The sequence below is a fragment of the Rhamphochromis sp. 'chilingali' genome, assembly GCF_963969265.1.
Source record: "Rhamphochromis sp. 'chilingali' genome assembly, chromosome: 14".
Lineage (NCBI taxonomy): Eukaryota > Metazoa > Chordata > Actinopteri > Cichliformes > Cichlidae > Rhamphochromis > Rhamphochromis sp. 'chilingali'.
This window is the reverse complement of record NC_137941.1, coordinates 10,930,494-10,955,114: the sequence shown is the minus strand read 5'-3', so window position 1 is coordinate 10,955,114 and position 24,621 is coordinate 10,930,494. Positions and strand designations below refer to the sequence as shown.

Here is a 24,621-nt window from a genome sequence, read left to right as displayed (position 1 = left end):
CGGTATCGAGTCCGTGGCGCAATTTGAATAATTTGTGAGGTGTACAAGAGCGGACGGCACCCGCTCTGTGTACCGCTTAGGGCGTTGTCCGGAATAAGCAGAGGAGGAAGTGTCCTGCTGTGAGTTGAGAACTGGACTGCGAGAAGTAGGTGTGTGAGTGCCAGCCTTAAGGGGTGGGCTCGTAGGTGAAACGAAGGAGGAGTAGTAAGGAGGAGCTCGGAGGGTCCCGATGAAAACAAACGACGACATCTGGTGGTAAGTAACGGAATTCCAGGTGAGTTAAAAATAATGGCTGAACAAGAGGAGATTATTGGACTTGGACTCAGCCATTCTGTTTTCTCGGTTGTTGATTGGACAGGCAAACGGTGTGCAATTTCCTCCAGGCCCCCAGGTGGAGTCTTCTCCGTCTTTGTGGTGAGCTTTTGTGGAGTCTTCACTGGTCAAGGCCGGTTTCTCTACTGGCCAGGCCGGTTTTTTACTGTCAAGTGTTCCTCTGACTGTGAGGTGTCCACACTTGAAAAAGACCAGACTTTGAATTTCACTCAACTTTATTTAGACCAACTAGTTTGATAGCTGGTAGGTAGCAGCAGGTAAAAAAACTTTCAACACAAAAATAAAGAACATTTCATTAACCATTCAGATAAATTACACAGAAGACAGATGAAATAACAAAATACACTTCAGTAAAGCCATTTACCATGTGGTTAACTGTGTTAATTTAACTGTGGTTCTTAAATAAATATACACAATGTGTCTTCTTTGCATTTAACACTTTTTTATAAACAATTGTATTTTAAAGTATACATTTTAGAGTTCACAAACATTTTAATAGACTTTAACTAAGGATTTTCTTTACAAAGAATTATTTTCTTTAAATCAAAACCAAACATTTATTCACTAGTTTTACGATCCACCCAAGGATTTGGGGTAACTATTTTTAATATTAATTAACATAAATATGTGGGAACACTAACTGCACAAACAATTTATTCAAACTTAAACATTCATTTTTGTCAATATAATTAAACTTAAATGCAGCAACTATTTCCCTAAGCGTAAAACATTTGCACAACTGAGCTTCCATAGTCCCAGATACATCTGCAAAAGCAAAATGTGAACTCAAGAGCTTACCGATAGCCTGTCTTGTTCAAAGTCTTCCTCACAGTGGAAAAGTGCTTTGTTTGCCGTCCTCTCAGTATGTTGCACCCGGGTCAAATGACTGCTGCATGCATTTAAAGGTTTACTCGGCACGCCCACCCTTGATTGCTCTAATGTGGCTCACCTGGCAGGGCGGCGCACACCAGGCCGTGCTTAGTTGTTGATTGCACCCAAGGTCTAATCAGCGGCCATGGGTAAGCAGCAGCACCGAACAGGTAGAGGGCAGGAGGAGGGAAAAGAGGAATAACAGCCACACCTACTAGGTCAGCGCGACAATTAGAGAAGGAGTGAGGAGTCCAACAGAGGGAGAAATGCAATGGAAAACTGTTGATAAGCAAAAAGAGAAATTAGGGAAGCATTGAAGATCACCATGACTGGACATCTGACAGGTAAGAATGATAAAATACTGGAAATGGGGAAGGAAATAATGAGTGTATGTGATCAAGCTGGAATAAAAGGTGATATGCGATGTTCTCTCGCAAAGGCTTTATTGGAAGCGGCCAAGGCATCCGAGGAGAAGGAGGAGAAACTCAGGAGAGAGTTGGATGGAGCACATACTTTGGAGAAGAGGGGAGTTAAGAAACAAATAAAAGAGGAGGAGGAGAAACGAGCCAGGCTGGCTGTATGGGGAATCAGCTGCCAAGGACTGGAGCACTGGATGAGGGAACCTGTGGAAGAGGAAGGTAAGTTGAGACCTGGTGGTCTTCCACACCCTCACCCCACATCCCCTCTTTTTTCAGCACGTCCTCCACCATATTGTGGTAATTATCCAACATTGAGTATTGAGGATGGCAGGATGGAGAATGAAGAGGGAACAGTGCTGCGCCTAACTGGAGGGCAGGCGGAGTGTGATTATGAGGACCAGCACCGCCCTAAGCCGCAGCAACAAAATATAGTAATAGGACCTACAAAGACAGTGCTACCTGCTGGTCATACTCAGACCAACTTGGAACAAAAAGATGGGGAGGACGAAGAAGGAGAGGAAGAACAGCCTGGTGCAGCCGGAGCAACAGCTAGGACTCCTCTGGAATTATTACTTGAAGAGGTAGAGAAACTGGTGGACATGGTGAGTACACGGTTCGATGAAGAACAATTTTGGGAAAAATTTAAGAAGCAAAAGGTAAAAGCTAAAGGGAGTGGTGTTTTAGGTCCAGATGTGAGGAAGAAGGTGTATTTTAAGGCGCAAACACCTAAGGTAAGAGCTGTTGACACCTGGGATGGATGGATACAGGGCACTCTGGAAGAGGATATAGATGAGTGTAGTGTGATTCAGAGTGCAGGAGGGGATGAAGATGACTCAAGAGGATGGCCCGCATTTGGATCTCGAAGAGAACGAGAGGAGATGGAGGACCAATGGCTTCGCAGTGGAGGAGAGCTTGGAGGTCATCCGATGTGGAGAAGAAGTCAAATGAAAGCGGCAGAAAATCCCCAGGGGGAAGTCCTGCGACACCCCAGTTCTGCATTAGGAATGCCCCTAGTGGTTGCAACAGGAGGTGAAAGAAGATATAAACCATACGGGGTAGGGGATGTTACATCCCTGGGGCAGATGCTCCCACCCATCATTGATGGAGGCGCGGGTTGGCTGAGATAACTTGATAGAGTGACATCAGGCACACAGCTCGCCCTGGGGGATTTTTAACCCAAATATTTATCCAATGAATCCCTAGACATATTATGATGGTTTGCAGAGTGCACCCATGGCCAGCTGGGGAGGTAATGTGTGGGCCGGTAGAGGAAGGGCAAGAGGTCGTGGTGGCTCGGTGGGTGTGAGAGGCACCCTGGGGTATGGAAGGGGAGCACCTGGAGCGGGTCGTGGGCCTAGAGGTGTCTGTTGGGTGTGTTGTCAGCCTGGGCACTGGGCCAGAGACTGTCCACAGCAGCCACAAATACAGCAGCAAATGGGCCCGCCTCAAGCAGGAAGGGGTGGTCCATACTATCAGGCTCCAAACCCACACATGGTCCCCGGACCAAGACCTCAAATGCCGACCTGGGGGGCCGGCTGGGGCAGCCAGGACTGGCAGCAGTGACACACCCCACAGGGAGGCCGAGGAGAGGGGGGAAAGGCAGACCCCTTACTCTCACTGACGGTGAATGGACTGACTCTGCCATTCCTTGTTGATACAGGAGCTACTTATTCAACCATCCAAGAAGTTCCTGAGAACATTAAACTATCTGGGGACGAGGTCAGCGTGGTTGGCTTCTCTGGGGTTCCAATGACATTGCCAGTGACTGTTCCGTTAAAGACTGAAATTGGAAAGCAAGCAGTGGCTCATCCATATGTTATTTCAGCGCAGGTGCCTGTGAACTTGATGGGGCGAGACCTGCTCATCAAACTGGGAGCTGTGATCATTTGTGGGCCCGATGGTTTAACAATGACTTTGAAGGATGGCACACAGCTTCCTTGTGTGGCCACAAGTACGAGAGGACAGTGGCTGCTGTCTGAGGACATTGATCGTACAGCAGAAATTTACTGGGCCCGGCTGACGACCTCTGACGGCATCCTGGCACACTTCCAGCTCTGGCGGCCCTGGATCATGGCCCTGGACATGTATGCTCCACCTATTGACCCATACCACGTGACACTTTTTTACGATCGCGAAAATACTGAGTGGTACGAAGACCTGTTCCATGAATTCCTGGAAGGGAAACAATGGCAGGTCTCTACCAGGGGTATTTATGTTGGACCGCAGGGGGTAGCAGCCCTGGTCCACTTGGCGGAGGAACAAAAGAGCTGGTTCCGAATGGGTGATGAATCTGTGCCTCATGTGTCTCTAGCGGTTCATTCTGGACATCAAGCAAAGGACTTGGGTCCCATGATACGTGTAGCTTCACGAGCAATTGATTGGCAACTCACACAGATTCCTGATGTTTCCTTCTCCCCAAGTACTAAAACTTACAGAATTTCAACATCCCACACAGATGACACTATATTGGAACATCGTCACATACGTAGGACACATGGCAGGGAACTGACAGATCATCCAGAGGCGGTTAAAGGCCTCTCACAGTTGCCTCACACACTGTGGTCACAGGGGCCTACGGATGTTGGCTTAACCACCTGTTCGCCTGTGACCTTTGAACTTAAATCTGACATTCCAATATGGCGTCCGCAGTACCGACATTCACCACAGGCAGAGGAAGGCATTGCAGAGACTATTGAAGGGCTGTTAAAGGTGGGGGTGTTGGAGCCTTCCACGTCTCAATGGAACACGCCCATTTTGCCAGTGGAAAAGCATGGCACAGGTAAATACCGTATGGCTCATGATTTGCGGGCTATTAATGCAATTTTGAAAACTAAAACTGTGGCAGTTCCTAATCCATTTACTGCATTGACTAATCTCTCCCCATAGCAGCGTTGGTTTACATGCATTGACCTGGCAAATGCCTTTTTTTGTTTACCTTTGCACCACTCTCTGCGTGATGTGTTTTCTTTTTCTTACAGGGGTCAACAGTTAAGGTATACTCGGTTGCCACAGGGATTTGCTCTGTCACCGGGGATTTTTAACCAAGTGTTGAAGCAGATGTTGGAACCGTGTGTGATGCCGGCTGGCTGCACTCTGGTTCAATATGTGGACGACCTCCTGATTGCCGCTCCCACGGCAGATGCTTGCTTTCAGGCCACCATGACCGTGCTCAGGAGACTGGCGGAGGCGGGTTTTAAAGTGAGTAAAGACAAATTACAGTTGGTGAGACCACAGGTGACTTTTTTAGGGAGAGAGGTGAAACAGCATATGGTGGGGTTGATGGCTGCTCATAGAAGTGCCATTCTCTCCCTCTCGCGACCGGAGACTGTGAAAGAGATGCTTTCTTTTTTAGGTCTCACAGGCTACAGCCGGCAGTACATTCCAGACTATGTGGGCCGTACTAAGCCTTTGCGTGATTTGGTGAAGCAGCATGGCATGAGGGACCTGACTGCTAAGTTGAACTGGACTACTGAAGCTGAACAATGCTTCATTTCTTTGAAACAGGACCTTTCTCGTGCAGTAGATTTAGCTGTGCCAGATTACAACAGGGACTTCTTCTTAGATGTTTCTGAAACAAAAGGGGTGGTGAATGGCGTTTTGTTTCAGAAAAAAGGGGGAGGCAGACAGGTTTTAATGTACATTAGTGTATGTTTAGACAACATGGAGAAAAGGCACCCTACATGCACTCAGCATGTAGCTGGAGTGGCAAAGGCCATCCAGAAAGTAGCACATATAGTCAGAGGACACCCACTGAGAGTTTTAACAACACACAGTTGTTAAAACTGTGTTGTTAACATAAGCCACCACGGCTTATGTTAACTCACAGGCCTTCACCATGACCCCACTTAGACAACAGAGGCTCAGCAAAGTGCTGGAGGCTCCAAAATTGACTTTCATACATGAAGGGATAAACATGGCAGACCAAATGGGGTCAGGGGAACCGCATGATTGCGCCCAGGCGGTCTGGAGAGAAGAGAAAACGAGACCAGATCTCAAAGCGGAAGCCATGGAAGGAGCAGAGGATCTCTTCACAGATGGCTGCTGCTTTAGGGATGAGAAGGAGGGGCTCAAGGCAGGCTATGCAGTGGTAAGTAAGAGAGGGGAGCAGCTGGAGGTGATCAAAGCAGCAAAGCTGGAAGGGCAGCAGTCAGCGCAGAGAGCAGAGGTGGTTGCACTGATTGAAGCTCTGAAATATGCTCAAGGAAAAAGGATAAACATTTACACTGATTCAGCCTATGCCTTTGGAGCTGCACATGTGGAGCTGAGTCAGTGGAAGAGAGCGGGATTCCTCACTACCAATCAACAACCAATCAAACATGAGAAGGAGATGAAGGCCCTGGAAGAAGCCCTGGAAGGACCCCTGGAGGTAGCAATCATAAAGTGCAAGGGACACGATGATTCAGCCACTTGGGTTGCTCGGGGTAATCGAGCAGCGGATGAAGCAGCCAAAAAGGTGGTTGGCTACACGGGGATCAGACAAATGGTAAGTGTGGGAATGGATTGGGAAGAAAATCCAGGGCTGGAACGCGAAGAGATCATAAAAGAACAAGAGAAGGCCTCTCCAGAAGAAAAGTCACTCTGGAAGGAGAGAGGAGCCATAAAGGTAAGCAACATTTGGAGGGGGCCAGATGGAAGACCAGTGCTGACTGCAGATTTGGCAGAGAAAAAGATCAGAGAGGCTCATGGCCTTGGGCATGTGGGTGTCGCCCAGATGGAGAGGAATCTCTTTCATTGGTGGCACCCATTCCTGAAGGACATGTTGAGGGAACATGTGCGAACCTGCCTTATCTGTGGCCAACACAATCCTAAACCTACAGTGAAACCAGAGATGGGTAAGTTTCCCCTGACACAGAGGCCGGGTCAGGAAATAGTGATTGTCTACACAGACATGGTGACACCAGTGAGGGGTTTTAGATACCTGCTGGTATGTGTGGATAGTTTGACAGGGTGGCCAGAGGCGTGGCCAGCCCGGAGAGAAGACAGCACAACAGTCATTAAGTGTTTGGTAAATAATTATGTTCCCTGGCATGGATTCCCAGAGAGAATTAGATCAGATAATGGGACGCATTTTAAGAATAAACATTTGCAGGAAGTGGAATCCATGTTAGGGTTGCAACACAGGTTTGGGACAGTTTATCATCCACAGTCTCAAGGTAAGGTTGAGCGAATGAATCAAAATGTAAAAAATAAATTGGCTAAGATCTGTGCACAGACTAAAATGGATTGGGTTGATGCATTACCAATAGCGCTCATGAGCATTAGATGCTCAGTAAATCAGTCCACCAGGTTTACTCCTTATGAGTTGTTCACTGGGAGACAATTTCCTGGCCCCACTGCAGGGGTGCCAGCTTTAAGACAAGAAATGCCTACATTTGAACATTTAAAGCAATTTAAAACACTGAAAGCTCTTGTCTTAAGTTTTACATCACCGGTGACTGCAGGCCAAGGACAGGAGCAGACGGTGCCAGAGGCAAAGTGAGTGTGACTGAAGGTCTACAAACGAAAGTGGAACGAGCCCAGGTGGAAAGGTCCATTCGAGGTGGAAACCAGGACCTCACACGCGGTCCGACTGAAAGGGAAAGGCGAAACCTGGTACCACTGGAGCCAGTGTGCTGTAGCGGAAGAGCCTAAGAGGTCGGAAAGGCTCTCTGCAAAGGAAAAGAGGGGGAACTCGGCTGAGACCCCCCACATGGATCCCAGCCCAGGGACAGAATAAATCCCTGATCCATGCAACGACTGAAGACCCCGGAAGTTGAAGAAAGAAGAGTAAGAGAGAATCACCCGACTCAGAAGATAAAGGGTTAAAATAATAACAACAATAACAACAAAAAACAAAAGTAAATAAAAAAGCAAAAAAACGTAAGTAAATAAAAAAGCAAAAAAACAAAAGCAAAAAAACAAAAAAACCCCAAAAAAACCCCATAAAGAACAAGTGAAATTAAATTGGATAAAAAGCGATGACAGAAATAACCAAAATGGGGTTATGGGGAAAGTGGAGAGCAATGGTAGTGTTAGGAGTGATAACTGTTGTAATTGTAATTGTGATTTTTCTTGAAAGTGAATTGCCCAGAGACAGATCTGAGTCCACTCCAGGGATACCCCCTTCACAGGCCACGGCGGAGCGAACCAAACGCAGCGAAACAGGTAAATCTGATGAGTGTTTGGATTATTATGGCGGTATAGAGCTGGACTACGTTAAAGGGTCCGCTACTTCACAACACAAAAATGTACATTATTCTCTTGTACATGACAGCAAATGAAGGCCTCATAACATTAACTATAAATGCACCAAGACAACCAAGTCTCAGTAAAAAGCATTATTGTTTACTTAAATTTGACCTTTAGACTATCAAAGATCTAAAGACAACTAACACATATTTTACCTTTTAAAAATTTATTAATATTGTTTTTTGTTTTTTACATTTTTTCAGATGTAAACTAAAATGCATTTCCACTTCTGGTTTTAGCTTTAATCCAGGTCATCTTATCGTTTGAACTTGAGGTGTCATAATGCCATATCTCTAACACGTTCCATTAAGATGTAAATTGTTCAATTTATTGTCATTTACAGTAAATAGGTTTATGTTTCTCAAATAACAGACTCATATTTATATCCTTTTTTCAAGCATAAAATGTTTGAGTCTCATGAGTGACGTGTTTACTGTGGCTCAAAGTTTAGCCAGTTTTTCGGGTGCCTCTGTAGTCTTGCTCATTGTACACTTATATCACAAGGCTAATTCAGAAAATATAACTGACATGATGTCTATATTTAAGAGAATATCAGTTTCACAGTTTGCAAATTAATTCAAAGACAGGGGAAGAAAGAAGTGATTGCTTAGTAGGTTATAGATTCATGCTGCTTTAAAACTACCTTCTTTCCACAGAGCTGCTGTTAAAAAATAAAGGCCTGATAGTACTATATACACAGCAAGTGTGTTTTTGTTTATGAGTTGGCACCACACATTGTACAAGGTTCATGTTAGCACAGAATTCTGGGCCCTATGTATAAAAAGTCTCTATATATGTGACACAATGTGATGCGTGGAAGGAAGAGAGGACTCAAACACAGGACTCGCAGGCTGGTGAAGGATGTGGATGATGTTTGTTGTGAAGCCAGGATGAACAGAACATGAGAAGACGGACTGACTATACCAATTGAATAAATGAATGAATGAGTGAGGGAGTGAGTGAATTAATAAATTAATGGTTGGCTGGCTGACTGGATGGACTGAACTGAAAACACACATGAGGAATGGACGGAATGACAAGACTGGGAACTGAGGGCTTAAATACACAGTGTGGAGTTGTGATATGATGTGATGACATTAGGTTGCTGCATTATAATGTGAATGTATAATATTGTTGTCAGGCCTCTGTGTAACTGTAGGAGAAAAATAGTTTGATAGAAACAGCACTGCTGAGCCTGTTAGGCCTGAACACCTCCCTCTGCAACTGGATCCTGGACTTTCTGACCGGAAGGCCTCAGTCAGTACGGATCGGGAACTGCACCTCCAGCACCACCACACTGAGCACTGGGGCCCCACAAGGCTGTGTGCTCAGTCCTCTGCTGTTCACACTGCTGACTCATGACTGTGTAGCAACACACAGTTCAAATCACATCATTAAATTCGCTGATGACACGACCGTGGTGGGTCTCATTAGCAAGAACGACGAGTCAGCGTACAGAGAGGAAGTGCAGAGACTAACGGACTGGTGTAAGGACAACAACCTGTCTCTGAATGTTGACAAGACAAAAGAGATGGTTGTTGACTTTAGGAGGACACGAGGCGACCACTCACCGCTGAGCATCAACGGCTCCTCTGTGGAGATCGTTGACAGCACCAAATTCCTGGGTGTACACCTGGAGAAGGACCTCGGCTGGTCCCTCAACACCAGCTCCCTGCACAAGAAAGCCCAACAGCGTCTCTTCTTTCTGAGAAGACTGAGAAAGGCCCGGCTTCCACCACCGATCCTGACCACCTTCTATAGAGGAACTATTGAGAGCATCCTGAACGGCTGCATCACTGTCTGGTTTGGGAGCTGTGCCATATCAGACCGCAAGACCCTACAGCGGATAGTGGGAACAGCAGAGAAGATCATCGGGGTCTCTCTACCCTCTATTGAGGACATCTACACCACACGCTGCATTCGCAAAGCCACCAGCATTGTGGCTGATCGGACACACCCCTCTCACACACTCTTTACACTCCTGCCATCTGGAAAAAGGTACCGAAGCATTCGGGCACGCACATCCAGACTGTGCAACAGCTTTTTTCCACAAGCCATCCGTCTCCTCAGCAAAAAGGGACTGACTGATAAACACGCACACACACACATACACTAACATTATCACTCAGCTTAACTCAAATACCTCAAAACATTGAGTCTGGACTGACTAACCAACACAAAGCGCAAACACACTGACCTACACCACCAAACCATCGCACACACCAACCTGTAAATGCTCTTTTGCACAATATTATTACTAGATATATTATATATTATTTTTTTTTTTGCACTAACTTGTCTTGTAGCACCTTGGTTTCTGGAGGAACGTTGTTTCGCCTCACTGTGTATTTTTAAACTGTATATGGTTGAAGTGACAATAAAGTTGAACTTGAACTTGAACTTGAACTTGATTAGAATAGAATAGAATAATCCTTTAATTGTCCCACAAGGGGAAATTTGCTTGTAACAGCAGCCAGAAAGACACATATAGAAACAAACAGGACACAGAACACAAACATACACTTATCCCTGCTGGACAACATCTCCCACCCCATGCAGGAGACTGTGACAGCACTGAGCAGCTCCTTCAGTGGCAGGCTGCGGCACACACGGTGTGGGACGGAGAGATTTCGCAGGTCTTTCCTCCTCACTGCTGTCAGACTCCACAACAAAGACTTTAACTGATCAAACACACACATCCACACACTCTGAGTGCAATACTCTTTTTCTGACAAAGTTGTATTTTTACTCAGTTGTATAAAGCATTTGCATTCTATTTCTATCCTAATGTATATTTTATTCTATTTATTGTACTGTATATAGTATTTTATTTTATTCTATAATTAATGGGAGGTGAAGAGGGACAGCAGACATTAGTCAGGTACAGACGCAGCAGCTCAGTGCTCTGTTATGTTGTTATTTTAAAAAGGTAGATGTGCCCTCTGATCATGGATAATCAGTCTAATGAAAGAAGTTTCATTCTGTCAGGATTTAATGAGATAATGAATTTCACAGTACCCCTCTTCTCAGTTACTTTACTGTATTACTGTGGGATTTTGTTCTTCAATATTTCTCTTGTGCTGCTCATTGTCTTCGATGAAAGCCTCCATGAACCTATGTACATTTTCGTGAGTAGCCTTTGCATTAATGCACTTTATGGGACCACAGGTTTCTACCCAAAATTCCTTTCAGATTTACTGTCATCTTCTCACAGAATCTCCTATGAAGGGTGCCTTTTACAAGGTTTTGTCATGTATTCATTTGCTTGTTGTGATTTGTCTATTTTAACTGTCATGGCCTTTGACAGGTATATGGCTATATGTCGACCTCTGCACTACCACTCTTTCATGACTAAGAGGAGGCTTTCACAGCTGGTGTGTTTCTCCTGGCTGACACCTTTCTGTGTTTTTGCCATCCACGTCCTGCTTACAGCAAGACTCAAGTTATGTGGTATAAAGATTCAGAGAGCCTTGTGTCTAAACTGGTTAATTGTTCAACTTGCTTGTCCTGAAGCTGACACTTTTTCAAATAACATCAGTGCATATGTGATAATTGTCATTTATCATTTTCATTGGCTTTTCATAATTTGCACTTACATATATATTATTAAAACATGTGTGAGGTCCAGAGAGGACAGAGTAAAGTTTACGCAGACCTGTGTGCCCCATCTGACTTCTGTGATCATAAATGCCACTGTACTGGCTTTTGATGCGATGTACTTGCGCTTTGGCTCCAGAGATTTATCCCAAAGCCTCAAAAACTTCATCGCTCTTGAATTTCTCATCATCCCTCCAGTTATGAATCCTCTCATGTATGGATTTAAACTCACCAAAATACGAAACAGAATCTTGAGTTTAATTTATTTGAAAGGGAAATGATTTACATTAAGGTTAGATTTCCTTATTTAAAATAATTCAAAAATATTCAAAACAGATGCAGCAATATAAATACAAGTCTTTCTGAAGGCACTTGATTCAGAAACATTTAGTCATGTTTGCCTTGTCTAAGGAAAAAGGATTCTGCATGAGTTTTTAAGTACTGTTGTAAAATTCATCTATATACCATTCAGAAATCATCACAAATTGATATTTCATTTCTTTGCCTTGCTGTGTCTTGATGTTCAAGGTATATTAGCTGATATATGTGCAAGTTGATTAAACAGGTTTATTTCAAAGTGTTTTAGGTTTAAAGTAAACAAAATATTGTATGAAATATTCTGTTGTAAAGGGCTGGTTAGTGCAGGCATCCCTGTGTGTTACATCTCAGTTTATCACAAAGGTCAGTTAACAATGCTTAATGTTTCTTTTTTTCAATAAACACATTACATGTATAAATATAAGGATCAGTGTTATTAGGTTGTATTTTTTCAGTAGTATTTATGTATTTATATGGGGTTTTTTATTATTATTATTTTGGAAAAATAGTAATAGTAATTGAACTGTTACCTACTTTTATTTGGCTTTTTTTTTTGTTTTTAAATTTATATGTAAATTTCTCTCTGTACATTAATTAATGACACCATAATTCTGAATTTTTAAAATCTGATCAAATATCCCCATTGCTTGACATACTGTAGTATTTACTACTTTAAAAATTAAAGTTTTGTTTAGCATATCAAGCATAAAATTGTGCTGTTGTTTTTTTGAAGTTTTTCAATCCCATAGCATAAAAAAACCCCAACAAAAACCAATGCAATAATAGTATTTCAACAGTAACTCCCTTCTCTTCTACTCCTTCCTCGCCTTAACTAGGAAGGAGGCTCTCTCAGCTGGTGTGTTTCTCCTGGCTAACACCTTTCTGCCTTTTCTCCATCAATGTCCTGCTAACATCAAGACTCAAGTTGTGTGATATAAACATTCAGAGAGTCTTGTATCTAAACTGGTTAATAATTAAACTTGCTTGTCCTGATGTTGACACCTTTAGAAAAAACATCAGTGCAAATGTAACACTTATTGTTTATCTGTGTCATTGGCTTTTTAGAATTTGGATTTGGATAAAAGAACTTCAAAATTAAGAGTTTCTTGTTCACCAAATAAAAATAGAGCAAAATAAAATTTCAAAAATGTACATTATTCTCTTGTACATGACAGCAAATGAAGGCCTCATAACATTAACTATAAATGCACTAAGGCAACCAAGTCTCAGTAAAAACATTATTGTTTACTTAAATTTGACCTTTAGACTATCAAAGATCTAAAGACAACTAACACATATTTTACCTTTTAAAAATTTATTATTATTGTTTCTTGTTTTTTACATTTTTTCAGATGTAAACTAAAATGCATTTCCACTTCTGGTTTTAGGTTTAATCCAGGTCATCTTATCGTTTGAACTTAAGGTGTCATAATGCCATATCTCTAACATGTTCCATTGAGATGTAAATTGTTCAATTTATTGTCATTTACAGTAAATAGGTTTTTGTTTCTCAAGTAACAGACTCATATTTATATCCTTTTTTCAAGCATAAAATGTTTGAGTCTCAAGAGTGACGTGTTTACTGTGGCTCAAAGTTTAGCCAGTTTTTCGGGTGCCTCTGTAGTCTCGCTCATTGTACACTTATATCACAAGGCTAATTCAGAAAATATAACTGACATGATGATGTCTATATTTAAGAGAATATCAGTTTCACAGTTTGCAAATTAATTCAAAGACAGGGGAAGAAAGAAGTGATTGCTTAGTAGGTTATAGATTCATGCTGCTTTAAAACTACCTTCTTTCCACAGAGCTGCTGTTAAAAAATAAAGGCCTGACAGTACTATATACACAGCAAGTGTGTTTTTGTTTATGAGTTGGCACCACACATTGTACAAGGTTCATGTTAGCACAGAATTCTGGGCCCTATGTATAAACAGTCTCTATATATGTGACACAATGTGATGTGTGGAAGGAAGAGAGGACTCAAACTCAGGACTCGCAGGCTGGTGAAGGATGTGGATGATGTTTGTTGTGAAGCCAGGATGAACAGAACATGAGAAGACGGACTGACTATACCAATTGAATAAATGAATGAGGGGGGTGTAGAGGAAGAACATTATATATATATATATATATATATATATATATATATATATAGCAGCTGGATAGCGTAGTGGTTAGACTACACGCCTTTGGAACAGAGGATCGCAAGTTCGATTCCTGCCTGGGGCGTCTGTATCCAGTAAGGGTCCTAAGGCTAGACCCCCTATGCTAAGCAAGCCTACCGCAGACATGAGCGAGACAGATAAATATGAAGGCATGCCGGCTCGGACGTCGCCCGGATCAACAAGGTCCGCGTCAGGTGTTGAGGAACCAGGGCACCCTGACGAAAAGTGGGCTACTGGAACAAGAAGGCATCGGTGGGCAAGGGACGAAAACAGGGCGTTGTTGGAATGCTACTACGCAAGTAACCCCGGCGGAAGGGGCTACATGAATAGGATGAGGGACCTATGGATTCTTCGATACCCAACATCCACAATGACGGCGAAACAACTAGTAGCTCAGTGTTCCAACATTCGAAAGAAGGGACTGCTCTCACAGCTAGAGATTGACGAGGTACAACACAAATGCTACGGCAAGGAGGAGTCAGGACGCCAGGTCATGGGGGAGATATCATCACCCCCACCCGAGATTGGGTACATAGCCCCAAGTGTGATAGGAGAAGGATCGTTGAGTGCGAGAGGAACTGACCTGAAAAATAGGATCATGGCCAAGCTTGAAACCTGGATCCCCCGTAGCCGGTTACCAAGATTACGTGAAGTACCCTCAGAAGGTCTGCTAGATGATGTTAATGCAGCACTACGGGCAATACCTACAACCACGATTACCGACACTAACAAGCTGATCTACAATACGGCAGCAGTGATCAGTGAGATGCTTGGCTACAAGTTGAACAGCCACAAGGGGCAGTACCCTCCATGGAGAAGGAGGCTAGAGGGCAAGATCAAAGTAGCACGGAGAGAGGTTAGCCAACTAACGGAGTTGCAGAAAGGTGCGACGAATAAGGTGCCTAAGAAATACAGCAAGCTGTCCATACCTGAGGCCTTGGAAACTGCCAAGCAAAGACTCACAGCCTTGGCCAGCCGCTTGAGGAGGTACACCAGAGAGATAGAAGGCAGGAGAATAAACCAGCTGTTCTCCACAGAACCAGCAAAGGTGTACTCTCAGTGGCAAGGGAACAATAAGAGAACAGCACCACCAAGGCTGGAGACGGAGCAATACTGGAAGAGCATATGGGAGAAGGATGCAACCCATAACGGCAATGCTCAGTGGCTAGAGGATCTGAGGGCAGACCACAGCGACCTCCCTGAACAGGGTCCAGTAACCATCACAGTGGCGGATATCCAAGAAAGGGTCTCCAGTATGAAGAGTTGGACAGCACCAGGGCCCGACATGGTTCACGCCTACTGGCTGAAGAAGCTAACTGCACTCCACGAGCGTCTGGCAGCACAAATGAACCAGCTGCTAGTTAACGAGAGACACCCGGAATGGCTAACCGAAGGTCGGACGGTCCTGATCCCCAAGGACCCCAAGAAGGGACCGGTCCCCTCCAACTACCGACCAATAACCTGCCTCAGTACTACATGGAAGCTCCTGTCAGGCATCATATCGGCTAAGATGAACAGGCACATGGGTCAATACATGAACGGGACACAGAAAGGAATTGGCAAGAATACCAGAGGCGCAAAACACCAGCTACTGGTAGACAGAACAATCAGCCGAGACTGCAAGACCAGACTGACCAACCTGTGCACTGCCTGGATTGATTACAAGAAGGCCTATGACTCAATGCCCCACAGCTGGATACTGGAATGCCTAGAATTGTACAAGATCAATGGGACCCTAAGAGCCTTCATCAGGAACTCAATGGGGATGTGGCGTACAACACTAGAGGCCAACTCCAAGCCCATAGCACAAGTCACCATCAAGTGCGGGATCTACCAAGGAGATGCTCTGTCCCCACTGCTGTTCTGCATAGGCCTGAACCCCCTCAGTGAGATCATTAACAAGACTGGCTACGGATACCGACTACGGAACGGAGCAGTTGTCAGCCACCTCCTGTACATGGATGACATCAAGCTGTATGCCAAGAGTGAACGAGACATCGATTCACTGATCCACACTACCAGGCTATACAGCAATGACATTGGAATGTCGTTCGGACTGGAGAAGTGTAGTCGGATGGTAACAAAGAGAGGGAAGGTAGTCAGAACTGAGGGGATTGAACTACCAGAAGGCAACATTGCAGACATAGAGGACAGTTACAAGTACTTGGGGATCCCGCAGGCGAATGGGAACCATGAAGAGGCCGCTAGAAAAGCTGCAACCACCAAGTACCTGCAGAGGGTCAGGCAAGTCCTGAGGAGTCAGCTGAATGGTAAGAACAAGATCCGGGCCATCAACACGTACGCCCTGCCCGTGATCAGGTACCCTGCTGGGGTAATAGGCTGGCCAAAGGAGGAGATAGAAGCCACTGACATAAAGACAAGAAAGCTCCTTACCATGCATGGAGGGTTTCACCCCAAGTCCAGCACCCTGAGGCTGTACGCTAAGCGGAAGGAAGGGGGCCGGGGACTGGTGAGTGTCAGCACCACAGTCCAGGATGAGACAACGAACATCCAAGAATACATTGGGAAGATGGCCCCAACTGACCGAGTGCTCAGTGAATACCTCAGGCAGCAGAAACCCAAGAAAGAGGAGGGAGACGAGGAACCATCATGGAAGGACAGAGCCCTGCACGGTATGTACCACCGGCAGATAGAGGAGGTGGCTGATATCCAGAAATCCTACCAGTGGCTGGACAAAGCTGGACTGAAAGACAGCACAGAGGCACTAATCATGGCAGCACAAGAACAAGCTCTGAGCACAAGATCCATAGAGGCTGGGGTCTATCACACCAGGCAAGACCCCAGGTGCAGGCTGTGTAAAGATGCCCCAGAGACAATCCAGCACATAACAGCAGGGTGCAAGATGCTAGCAGGCAAGGCATACATGGAACGCCATAACCAAGTGGCCGGCATAGTGTACAGGAACATCTGTGCCGAGTATAACCTGGAAGTCCCGAGGTCAAAATGGGAGATGCCCCCAAGGGTGGTGGAGAATGACCGAGCTAAGATCCTGTGGGACTTCCAGATACAGACGGACAAAATGGTGGTGGCTAACCAACCGGACATAGTGGTGGTAGACAAACAGAAGAAGACGGCCGTAGTGATCGATGTAGCGGTTCCGAATGACAGCAATATCAGGAAGAAGGAACACGAGAAGCTGGAGAAATACCAAGGGCTCAGAGAAGAGCTCGAGAGGATGTGGAGGGTGAAGGTAACGGTGGTCCCCGTGGTAATCGGAGCACTAGGTGCGGTGACTCCCAAGATAGGCGAGTGGCTCCAGCAGATCCCGGGAACAACATCGGAGATCTCTGTCCAGAAGAGCGCAGTCCTGGGAACAGCTAAGATACTGCGCAGGACCCTCAAGCTCCCAGGCCTCTGGTAGAGGATCCGAGCTTGAAGGATAAACCGCCCGCAGGGGCGTGCTGGGTGTTTTATATATATATATATATATAGTATATACACTGGGTGAATGTGCAGTAGTAGCAGCAAGCAGGTGAATTCTGTACATTAATATGAATAGACATCTGACTATTTTACAGGAGACAATATAAACTAGAGATGGACCGATCCGATATTACGTATCGGTATCAGTCCGATACTGACCTAAATTACTGGATCTGATATCGGAGAAAAATAAAAAATGTAATCCGATCCATTAAATATCACGAAAGCACCTCACAAAACTTGCAACACGCCGTAACTCACCTCAGAACGTTAGCACGTCGGAGCAGTATGCATCACGTGATAGAGCGGCTGTGGCATGTGGGACCTGTCGGTGGTCTGGATAGCATGTGGAGCTTCGCTAGCAACCCGGCATTTCATCTCCGACAAAGTTATCCCCGAGAGAAGTAAAGCAAGTGTGTAAGTCCATCTCTGAATGTTTGTAAAGCATTCCTGCGTTAAGCTTACCAAACGATATATGGAGCGACTGCCTCTTCTGGCTGCTACTTCAATCATGAAACTGCTTAATGATCAGCTGATCGGCTTTTCTGTCGCGAGTCCGTCTCTCTGGTTTGTTTTTGGCCCACTTTGCACCAGAAAGAGGAAACCAGCGGCTGAACAACAGCAGCACGTTTAAGCTTGATCAGCTGTTGTTAGAATTTATTTATTATTACTTTCTACTCGAGGATCTTTTTCTACGTAGCTGACGGCTGGTAACTGTGCAGGGGTGGATCTAGCAAAGTTTAGCCAGGGGGGCCGATAGGTCATGAACAGGGAAAAGGGGGCACAAAGACATACTTTTCTTTCTTATTCTCATTTAAAATGTCTAGCTTTTAATAAATAATTATCCGAATCTTACACCCAAAGTTTTAATTTGATGTAAAATGAATAGAAGTCAATTACTGTATATAGTGACTATTAAGTCTAATATATATACCCTAGTAAGCTATAGTACTTTTTCCTTTGGGAAGGTACCATCTGTGCAGTCTGCAATTTTGTTGAAGAAAGATGTTGAATCTATTTAATATTTCTTGAAAAATAATTGATTTCTGTGCTTTTTTTTCACACTGCATCAAATTAAGGTTGATTACGTTGATTAAGCATCATGAGGTGGAGCGTGAGGGGTGGTTCCCTATTTTTTATTTATTTATTTTTGTTGTTGCTGGGAGTTGGAACCCTATTAGTTAGGTTGCTTAATATTTACGCTAAGTACTCTTTAAAATACCAGAAAAGGGAGGATGGTGTAGGTTTAAGTTTATTAGATTGATCAGTATTGCTGAACTATGAAATTTTTTTTTTTTGCATACAGGTATAACAGAATAGCTTTAGTGTAGTTGTTGTTTTAAACTTGAGTATGAACTTATACAAAATGCAGCAAGATATTAAAAAAAAAAACAGTTTTGTTGATTAAAAAACACTATATCGGATTCATATCGGTATCGGCAGATATCCAAATTCATGATATCGGTATCGGTATCGGACATAAAAAAGTGGTATCGTGCCATCTCTAATATAAACATATTTAAATTTAAAGGAATTTGAAATGTGCATTGTGCCTTGGTTTAGAGTGTCTGGAAGTTGTGATATGATGTGATAACATTAGGTGGCTGCATTATAATGTGAATGTATAATATTGTTGTCAGGCCTCTGTGTAACTGTAGGAGAAAAATAGTTTGATAGAAACAGCATTAGAATAGAATAGAATAATCCTTTAATTGTCCCACAAGGGGAAATTTGCTTGTAACAGCAGCCAGAAAGACACATATAGAAACAAACAGGACACAGAACAGAAACATACACTCATCCCTGCTGGACAACATCTCCCACCCCATGCAGGAGACTGTGACAGCACTGAGCAGCTCCTTCAGTGGCAGGCTGCGGCACACACGGTGTGGGACGGAGAGATTTCGCAGGTCTTTCCTCCTCACTGCTGTCAGACTCCACAACAAAGACTTTAACTGATCAAACACACACATCCACACACACTGAGTGCAATACTCTTTTTCTGACAAAGTTGTATTTTTACTCAGTTGTATAAAGCATTTGCATTCTATTTCTATCCTATTGTATATTTTATTCTATTTATTGTACTGTATATAGTATTTTATTTTATTCTATAATTAATGGGAGGTGAAGAGGGACAGCAGACATTAGTCAGGTACAGACGCAGCAGCTCAGTGCTCTGTTATGTTGTTATTTTAAAAAGGTAGATGTGCCCTCTGATCATGGATAATCAGTCTAATGAAAGAAGTTTCATTCTGTCAGGATTTAATGAGATAATGAATTTCACAGTACCCCTCTTCTCAGTTACTTTACTGTATTACTGTGTGATTTTGTTCTTCAATATTTCTCTTGTGCTGCTCATTGTCTTGGATGAAAGCCTCCATGAACCTATGTACATTTTCCTGAGCAGCTTCTGCATTAATGCACTTTATGGAACCACAGGTTTCTACCCAAAATTCCTTTCAGATTTACTGTCGTCTTCTCACAGAATCTCCTATGAAGGGTGCCTTTTACAAGCTTTTATCATGTATTCATTTGCTTGCTGTGATTTGTCTATTTTAACTGTCATGGCCTTTGACAGGTATCTGGCTATATGTCGACCTCTGCACTACCACTCTTTCATGACTAAGAGGAGGCTTTCACAGCTGGTGTGTTTCTCCTGGCTGACACCTTTCTGTCTTTTTTCCATTAATGTCCTGCTTACAGCAAGACTCAAGTTATGTGGTATAAAGATTCAGAGAGCCTTATGTCTAAACTGGTTAATTTTTAAACTTGCTTGTCCTGAAGCTGACACTTTTTCAAATAACATCAGTGCATATGTGATGATTGTCATTTATAATTTTCATTATGTTTTCATAATTTGGACTTACATATATCTTATTAAAACATGTGTGAGGTCCAGAGAGGACAGAGTAATGTTTATGCAGACCTGTGTGGCCCATCTGACTTCTGTGATCATAAATGCCATTGTAATGGCTGTTGATGTGATGTACTTGCGCTTTGGCTCCAGAGATTTACCCCAAAGCCTCCAAAACTTCATCACTCTTGAATTTCTCATCATCCCTCCAGTTATGAATCCTCTCGTGTATGGATTTAAACTCAGCAAAATACGAAACAGAATCTTGAGTTTAATTTATTTGAAAGGGAAATGATTTCCATTAAGGTTAGATTTCCTTATTTAAAACAATTCAAAAATATTCAAAACAGATGCAGCAATATAAATACAAGTCTTTCTGAAGGCACTTGATTCAGAAACATTTAGTCATGTTTGCCTTGTCTAAAGTTTACATATATCTTATTAAAACATGTGCGAGGTCCAGAGAGGACAGGTTAATGTTTACGCAGACCTGTGTGCCCCACCTGATCTCTTTGATTACTTTCCTGTTTTTTCTTGATCCAGTGTACATGATATCTGGCTCTACACGTTTACCTCAAAGCCTCCAAAACTTCATCACTATTGAATTTCTCATCATCCCTCCAGTTATGAATCCTCTCATATATGGATTTAAACTCACCAAAATACGAAACAGGATATTGGGTTTATTTTATTTTAAAAGAACTTCAAAATTAAGACTTTCTTGTTCACCAAATAAAAATAGACCAAACTAAAATTTCAAAAATGTATATTATTATCTTGTACATGACAGCAAATGAAGGCATCATAACATTAACTATAAATGCACCAAGACAACCAAGTCTCAGTAAAAAGCATTATTGTTTACTTAAATTTGACCTTTAGACTATCAAAGATCTAGACAGCTTACACATATTTTACCTTTTAAAAATTATTGTTTTTTGTTTTTTACATTTTTTCAGATGTAAACTAAAATGCATTTCCACTTCTGGTTTTAGGTTTAATCCAGGTCATCTTATCGTTTGAACTTAAGGTGTCATAATGCCATATCTCTAACACGTTCCATTGAGATGTAAATTGTTCAATTTATTGTCATTTACAGTAAATAGGTTTTTGTTTCTCAAGTAACAGACTCATATTTATATCCTTTTTTCAAGCATAAAATGTCTGAGTCTCATGAGTGACGTGTTTACTGTGGCTCAAAGCTTAGCCAGTTTTTCGGGTGCCTCTGTAGTCTCGCTCATTGTACACTTATATCACAAGGCTAATTCAGAAAATGTAAATCAAATCAAATCAAATCACTTTTATTGTCACATCACATGTGCAGGTACATTGGTACAGCACATGTGAGTGAAATTCTTGTGTGCGAGCTTCACAAGCAACAGAGTTGTGCAAAATACAATAATGTAAACAAGCAAAATACAAGAATGGCTACATCTGAAACTAATAAATATATGTACAATATATAATAGTATATGCATTTTTGGATGTGTATACTAAATATTTTTCTACGTGTGTGTGTGTGTGTACACATATTTTACAAATTAAATAGAGTAAACAATAAATACAATATATAAAAATATACAAAGTTGAGACATGTGCAAAACAGTGGCATTACTGTACAGTATGGAGTGCATAATGTTAAAGTTCCAGTAGTGAAGCTGAGGTGTCTATGACGTGTTCAGCAGTCTGATGGCCTGGTGGAAGAAGCTGTCTCTCAGTCTGCTGGTACGGGACCGGATGCTGCTGAACCTCCTTCCTGATGGAAGTAGTCTGAACAGTTTATGGCTGGGGTGACTGGAGTCCTTGATGATCCTCCCCGCTTTCCTCAGGCAGCGCTTCCTGTAGATGTCTTGGAGGGAGGGAAGCTCACCTCCAATTATCCGTTCAGAGCACCGCACTACTCGCTGGAGAGCTTTGCAGTTGTAGGCGGTGCTGTTGCCATACCAGGTGGTGATGCATCCAGTGAGGATGCTCTCAATGGCACAGTGATAGAAGGTCCTGAGGATGTGGGGGCTCATGCCGAATCTTTTCAGTCTCCTGAGAAAGAAGAGGTGCTGCTGCGCCTTCTTCACTGTTTTGTTTGTGTGTACTGACCACGTAAGATCCTCAGCCAGATGTACACCAAGGAACCGGAAGCTGCTCACTCTCTCCACAGCAGCGCCGTTGATGGTGATGGGGGTGTGTACTTCTCTGCACCTCCGGAAGTCCACTATCAACTCCTTTGTCTTTGCGACGTTGAGGGTGAGATGGTTGTCTTGACACCAGTGGGTCAGGGCGCTGACCTCCTCCCTGTAAGCCGTCTCATCACCATTGGTGATAAGACCCACCACTGTAGTGTCGTCCGCAAACTTCACAATGATGTTGGAGTTGTTAGTGGCTGTGCAGTCGTAGGTGTAGAGTGAGTACAGGAGAGGGCTCAGTACACACCCCTGTGGAGCACCAGTGTTCAGTGTGATGGGGGATGAGGTGATGCTGCCCAGTCTGACCACTTGGCGTCTGTCAGACAGGAAGCTAAGGATCCAGCTGCAGAGGGAGCTACTCAGTCCTAGATCCTGCAGTTTCCTGTCCAGCTTCGAGGGAACGATGGTATTGAATGCTGAGCTGTAATCTACAAACAGCATCCTCACATACGTGTCTCTCTTCTCCAGGTGTGACAGGGCAGTGTGTAGTGTCAGGGCTATGGCATCATCAGTGGACCGGTTGTGGCGGTACGCGAACTGTAGAGGGTCTAGTGAGTCGGGTAGTGCAGAGCAGATGAAGTCCCTGACCAGCTTCTCGAAGCATTTGCTCACGATGGGGGTCAGGGCTACAGGTCGCCAGTCGTTCAGTGAGGAGATGGTGGAGGATTTGGGTACAGGGACGACGGTGGCCATTTTGAAGCAGGCTGGGACTACAGACAGAGAGAGGGAAAGGTTGAAGATGTGCGTGAACACTCCAGCCAGCTGAGCCGCGCATGACTTGAGGACGCGGCCGGGAATCCCGTCCGGACCTGTAGCTTTGCGTGCATTCACCTTCCTGAAGCACTTCCGCACATCCTCCTCAGACACAGTGTGCGCACTGATGTCATCCGTGGTGCGCACACTGTCCGGTCTCATGGTGTTCGCTGTGTCGAATCTAGCGTAGAATACGTTTAGATCCTCACACAGAGAGGCCGTGGTCTGCGGTGTGCTGGTTTTCCCTCTAAAGTCTGTGATCGTGTTTAGTCTCTGCCACATACTCCGAGAGTTGTCAAACTGTTGCTCCACCCTGTCCCTGTACTCACGTTTGGCTGCTTTGATCGTCTTCCGGAGTTGGTAATGTGCGTGTTTGTAGTCCGATGTGTTCGCGGAGGCAAAGGCGGTGCTCCGTGCCGTGCGAACATCTCCGTTAATCCAGGGTTTTTGATTTGGGAAGGATTTAACTGTTCTGGATGGGACGACATCTTCCACGCATTTCCTGATAAATCCGCAGACTGAGTCTGTGTACTCATCAATGTCCCTAGCAGCCACGTGAAACATTTCCCAGTCCGCGTGATCAAAACAGTCCCGCAGCGCAGACACTGATTGGTCCGTCCAACAGTGCACCGCCCTCCGGGTTGGAGCTTCCTGTTTCAGCTTCTGCCTGTAGGCGGGCAGGAGCAGGATGGAGCGGTGATCTGATTGGCCGAATGGGGCGTGGGGGAGGGCTTTGTACGCATCCCGGAAAGAGGTGTAGCAGTGGTCAAGTAGCTGGTCTCCATGAGTGTTAAAATGGATGTGTTGGTGGAGTTTGGGTGAGACTTTCTTCAGGTTTCCCTTATTAAAGTCTCCGGCTGTGATAAACGCTGCCTCTGGGTGTGCGGTTTCCTCGCTGCTGATCGCGCTGTACAGTTCCCTGAGTGCTCGGTCAGTGTCGGCTTGTGGGGGAATGTAAACAGGCGTAATAATCACTGCTGTAAATTCCCTCGGTAGCCAGAATGGCCGGCACTTAATCATCAGGTACTCCAGGTCCGGTGAGCAGAAGGATTTGACCGGGTGCACGTTCGCATAATCACACCAGCTGTTGTTGATCATGAAACATACACCACCGCCTCTGCTTTTCCCAGTAAGATCCTGTGACCTGTCCGTGCGATGCACGGAGAACCCCGGTAGTTGTATTGCGGAGTCCGGTACCTTGTCCGATAGCCAGGTTTCTGTGAGGCAGATCACGCAGCAGTCCCGCATATCTCGCTGGAATGAGATCCGTGCCCGAAGCTCGCACAGCTTGTTCTCCAGAGACTGCACATTAGCCAGTAATAAACTGGGTAACGGTGGTCTGTTAGTGCGCCGTCTCAGTCGAACCAGAACGCCAGATCTTCTCCCTCTGCGTCGGCGTTTGCGGCCTCCAGGGCCAGAGAACAAAGGCGTCTCAGGTGAGATGAATGGGGGGT

General features: G+C 44.3%; 2 protein-coding genes across 2 annotated transcripts; both read left to right on the top strand.

Annotated features, from left to right (window-relative positions):
* Positions 1 to 10,719: 10,719 nt before the first annotated feature.
* On the top strand, positions 10,720 to 11,845 carry LOC308409379 (olfactory receptor 6N1-like). Its single transcript, XM_080902081.1, has one exon. It carries the CDS (start codon positions 10,784 to 10,786, stop codon positions 11,726 to 11,728), a length of 945 nt encoding a protein of 314 aa, XP_080758207.1. The 5' UTR covers positions 10,720 to 10,783; the 3' UTR covers positions 11,729 to 11,845.
* A 7,411-nt stretch (positions 11,846 to 19,256) lies between these two features.
* Positions 19,257 to 20,529, top strand: LOC308409384 (olfactory receptor 4B13-like; the record flags this gene model as incomplete). Its single annotated transcript, XM_080902086.1, has 1 exon — positions 19,257 to 20,529. The coding sequence occupies exon 1, from the start codon at positions 19,585 to 19,587 to the stop codon at positions 20,527 to 20,529; it is 945 nt and encodes a 314-aa protein (XP_080758212.1). The 5' UTR covers positions 19,257 to 19,584.
* Positions 20,530 to 24,621: the final 4,092 nt, after the last annotated feature.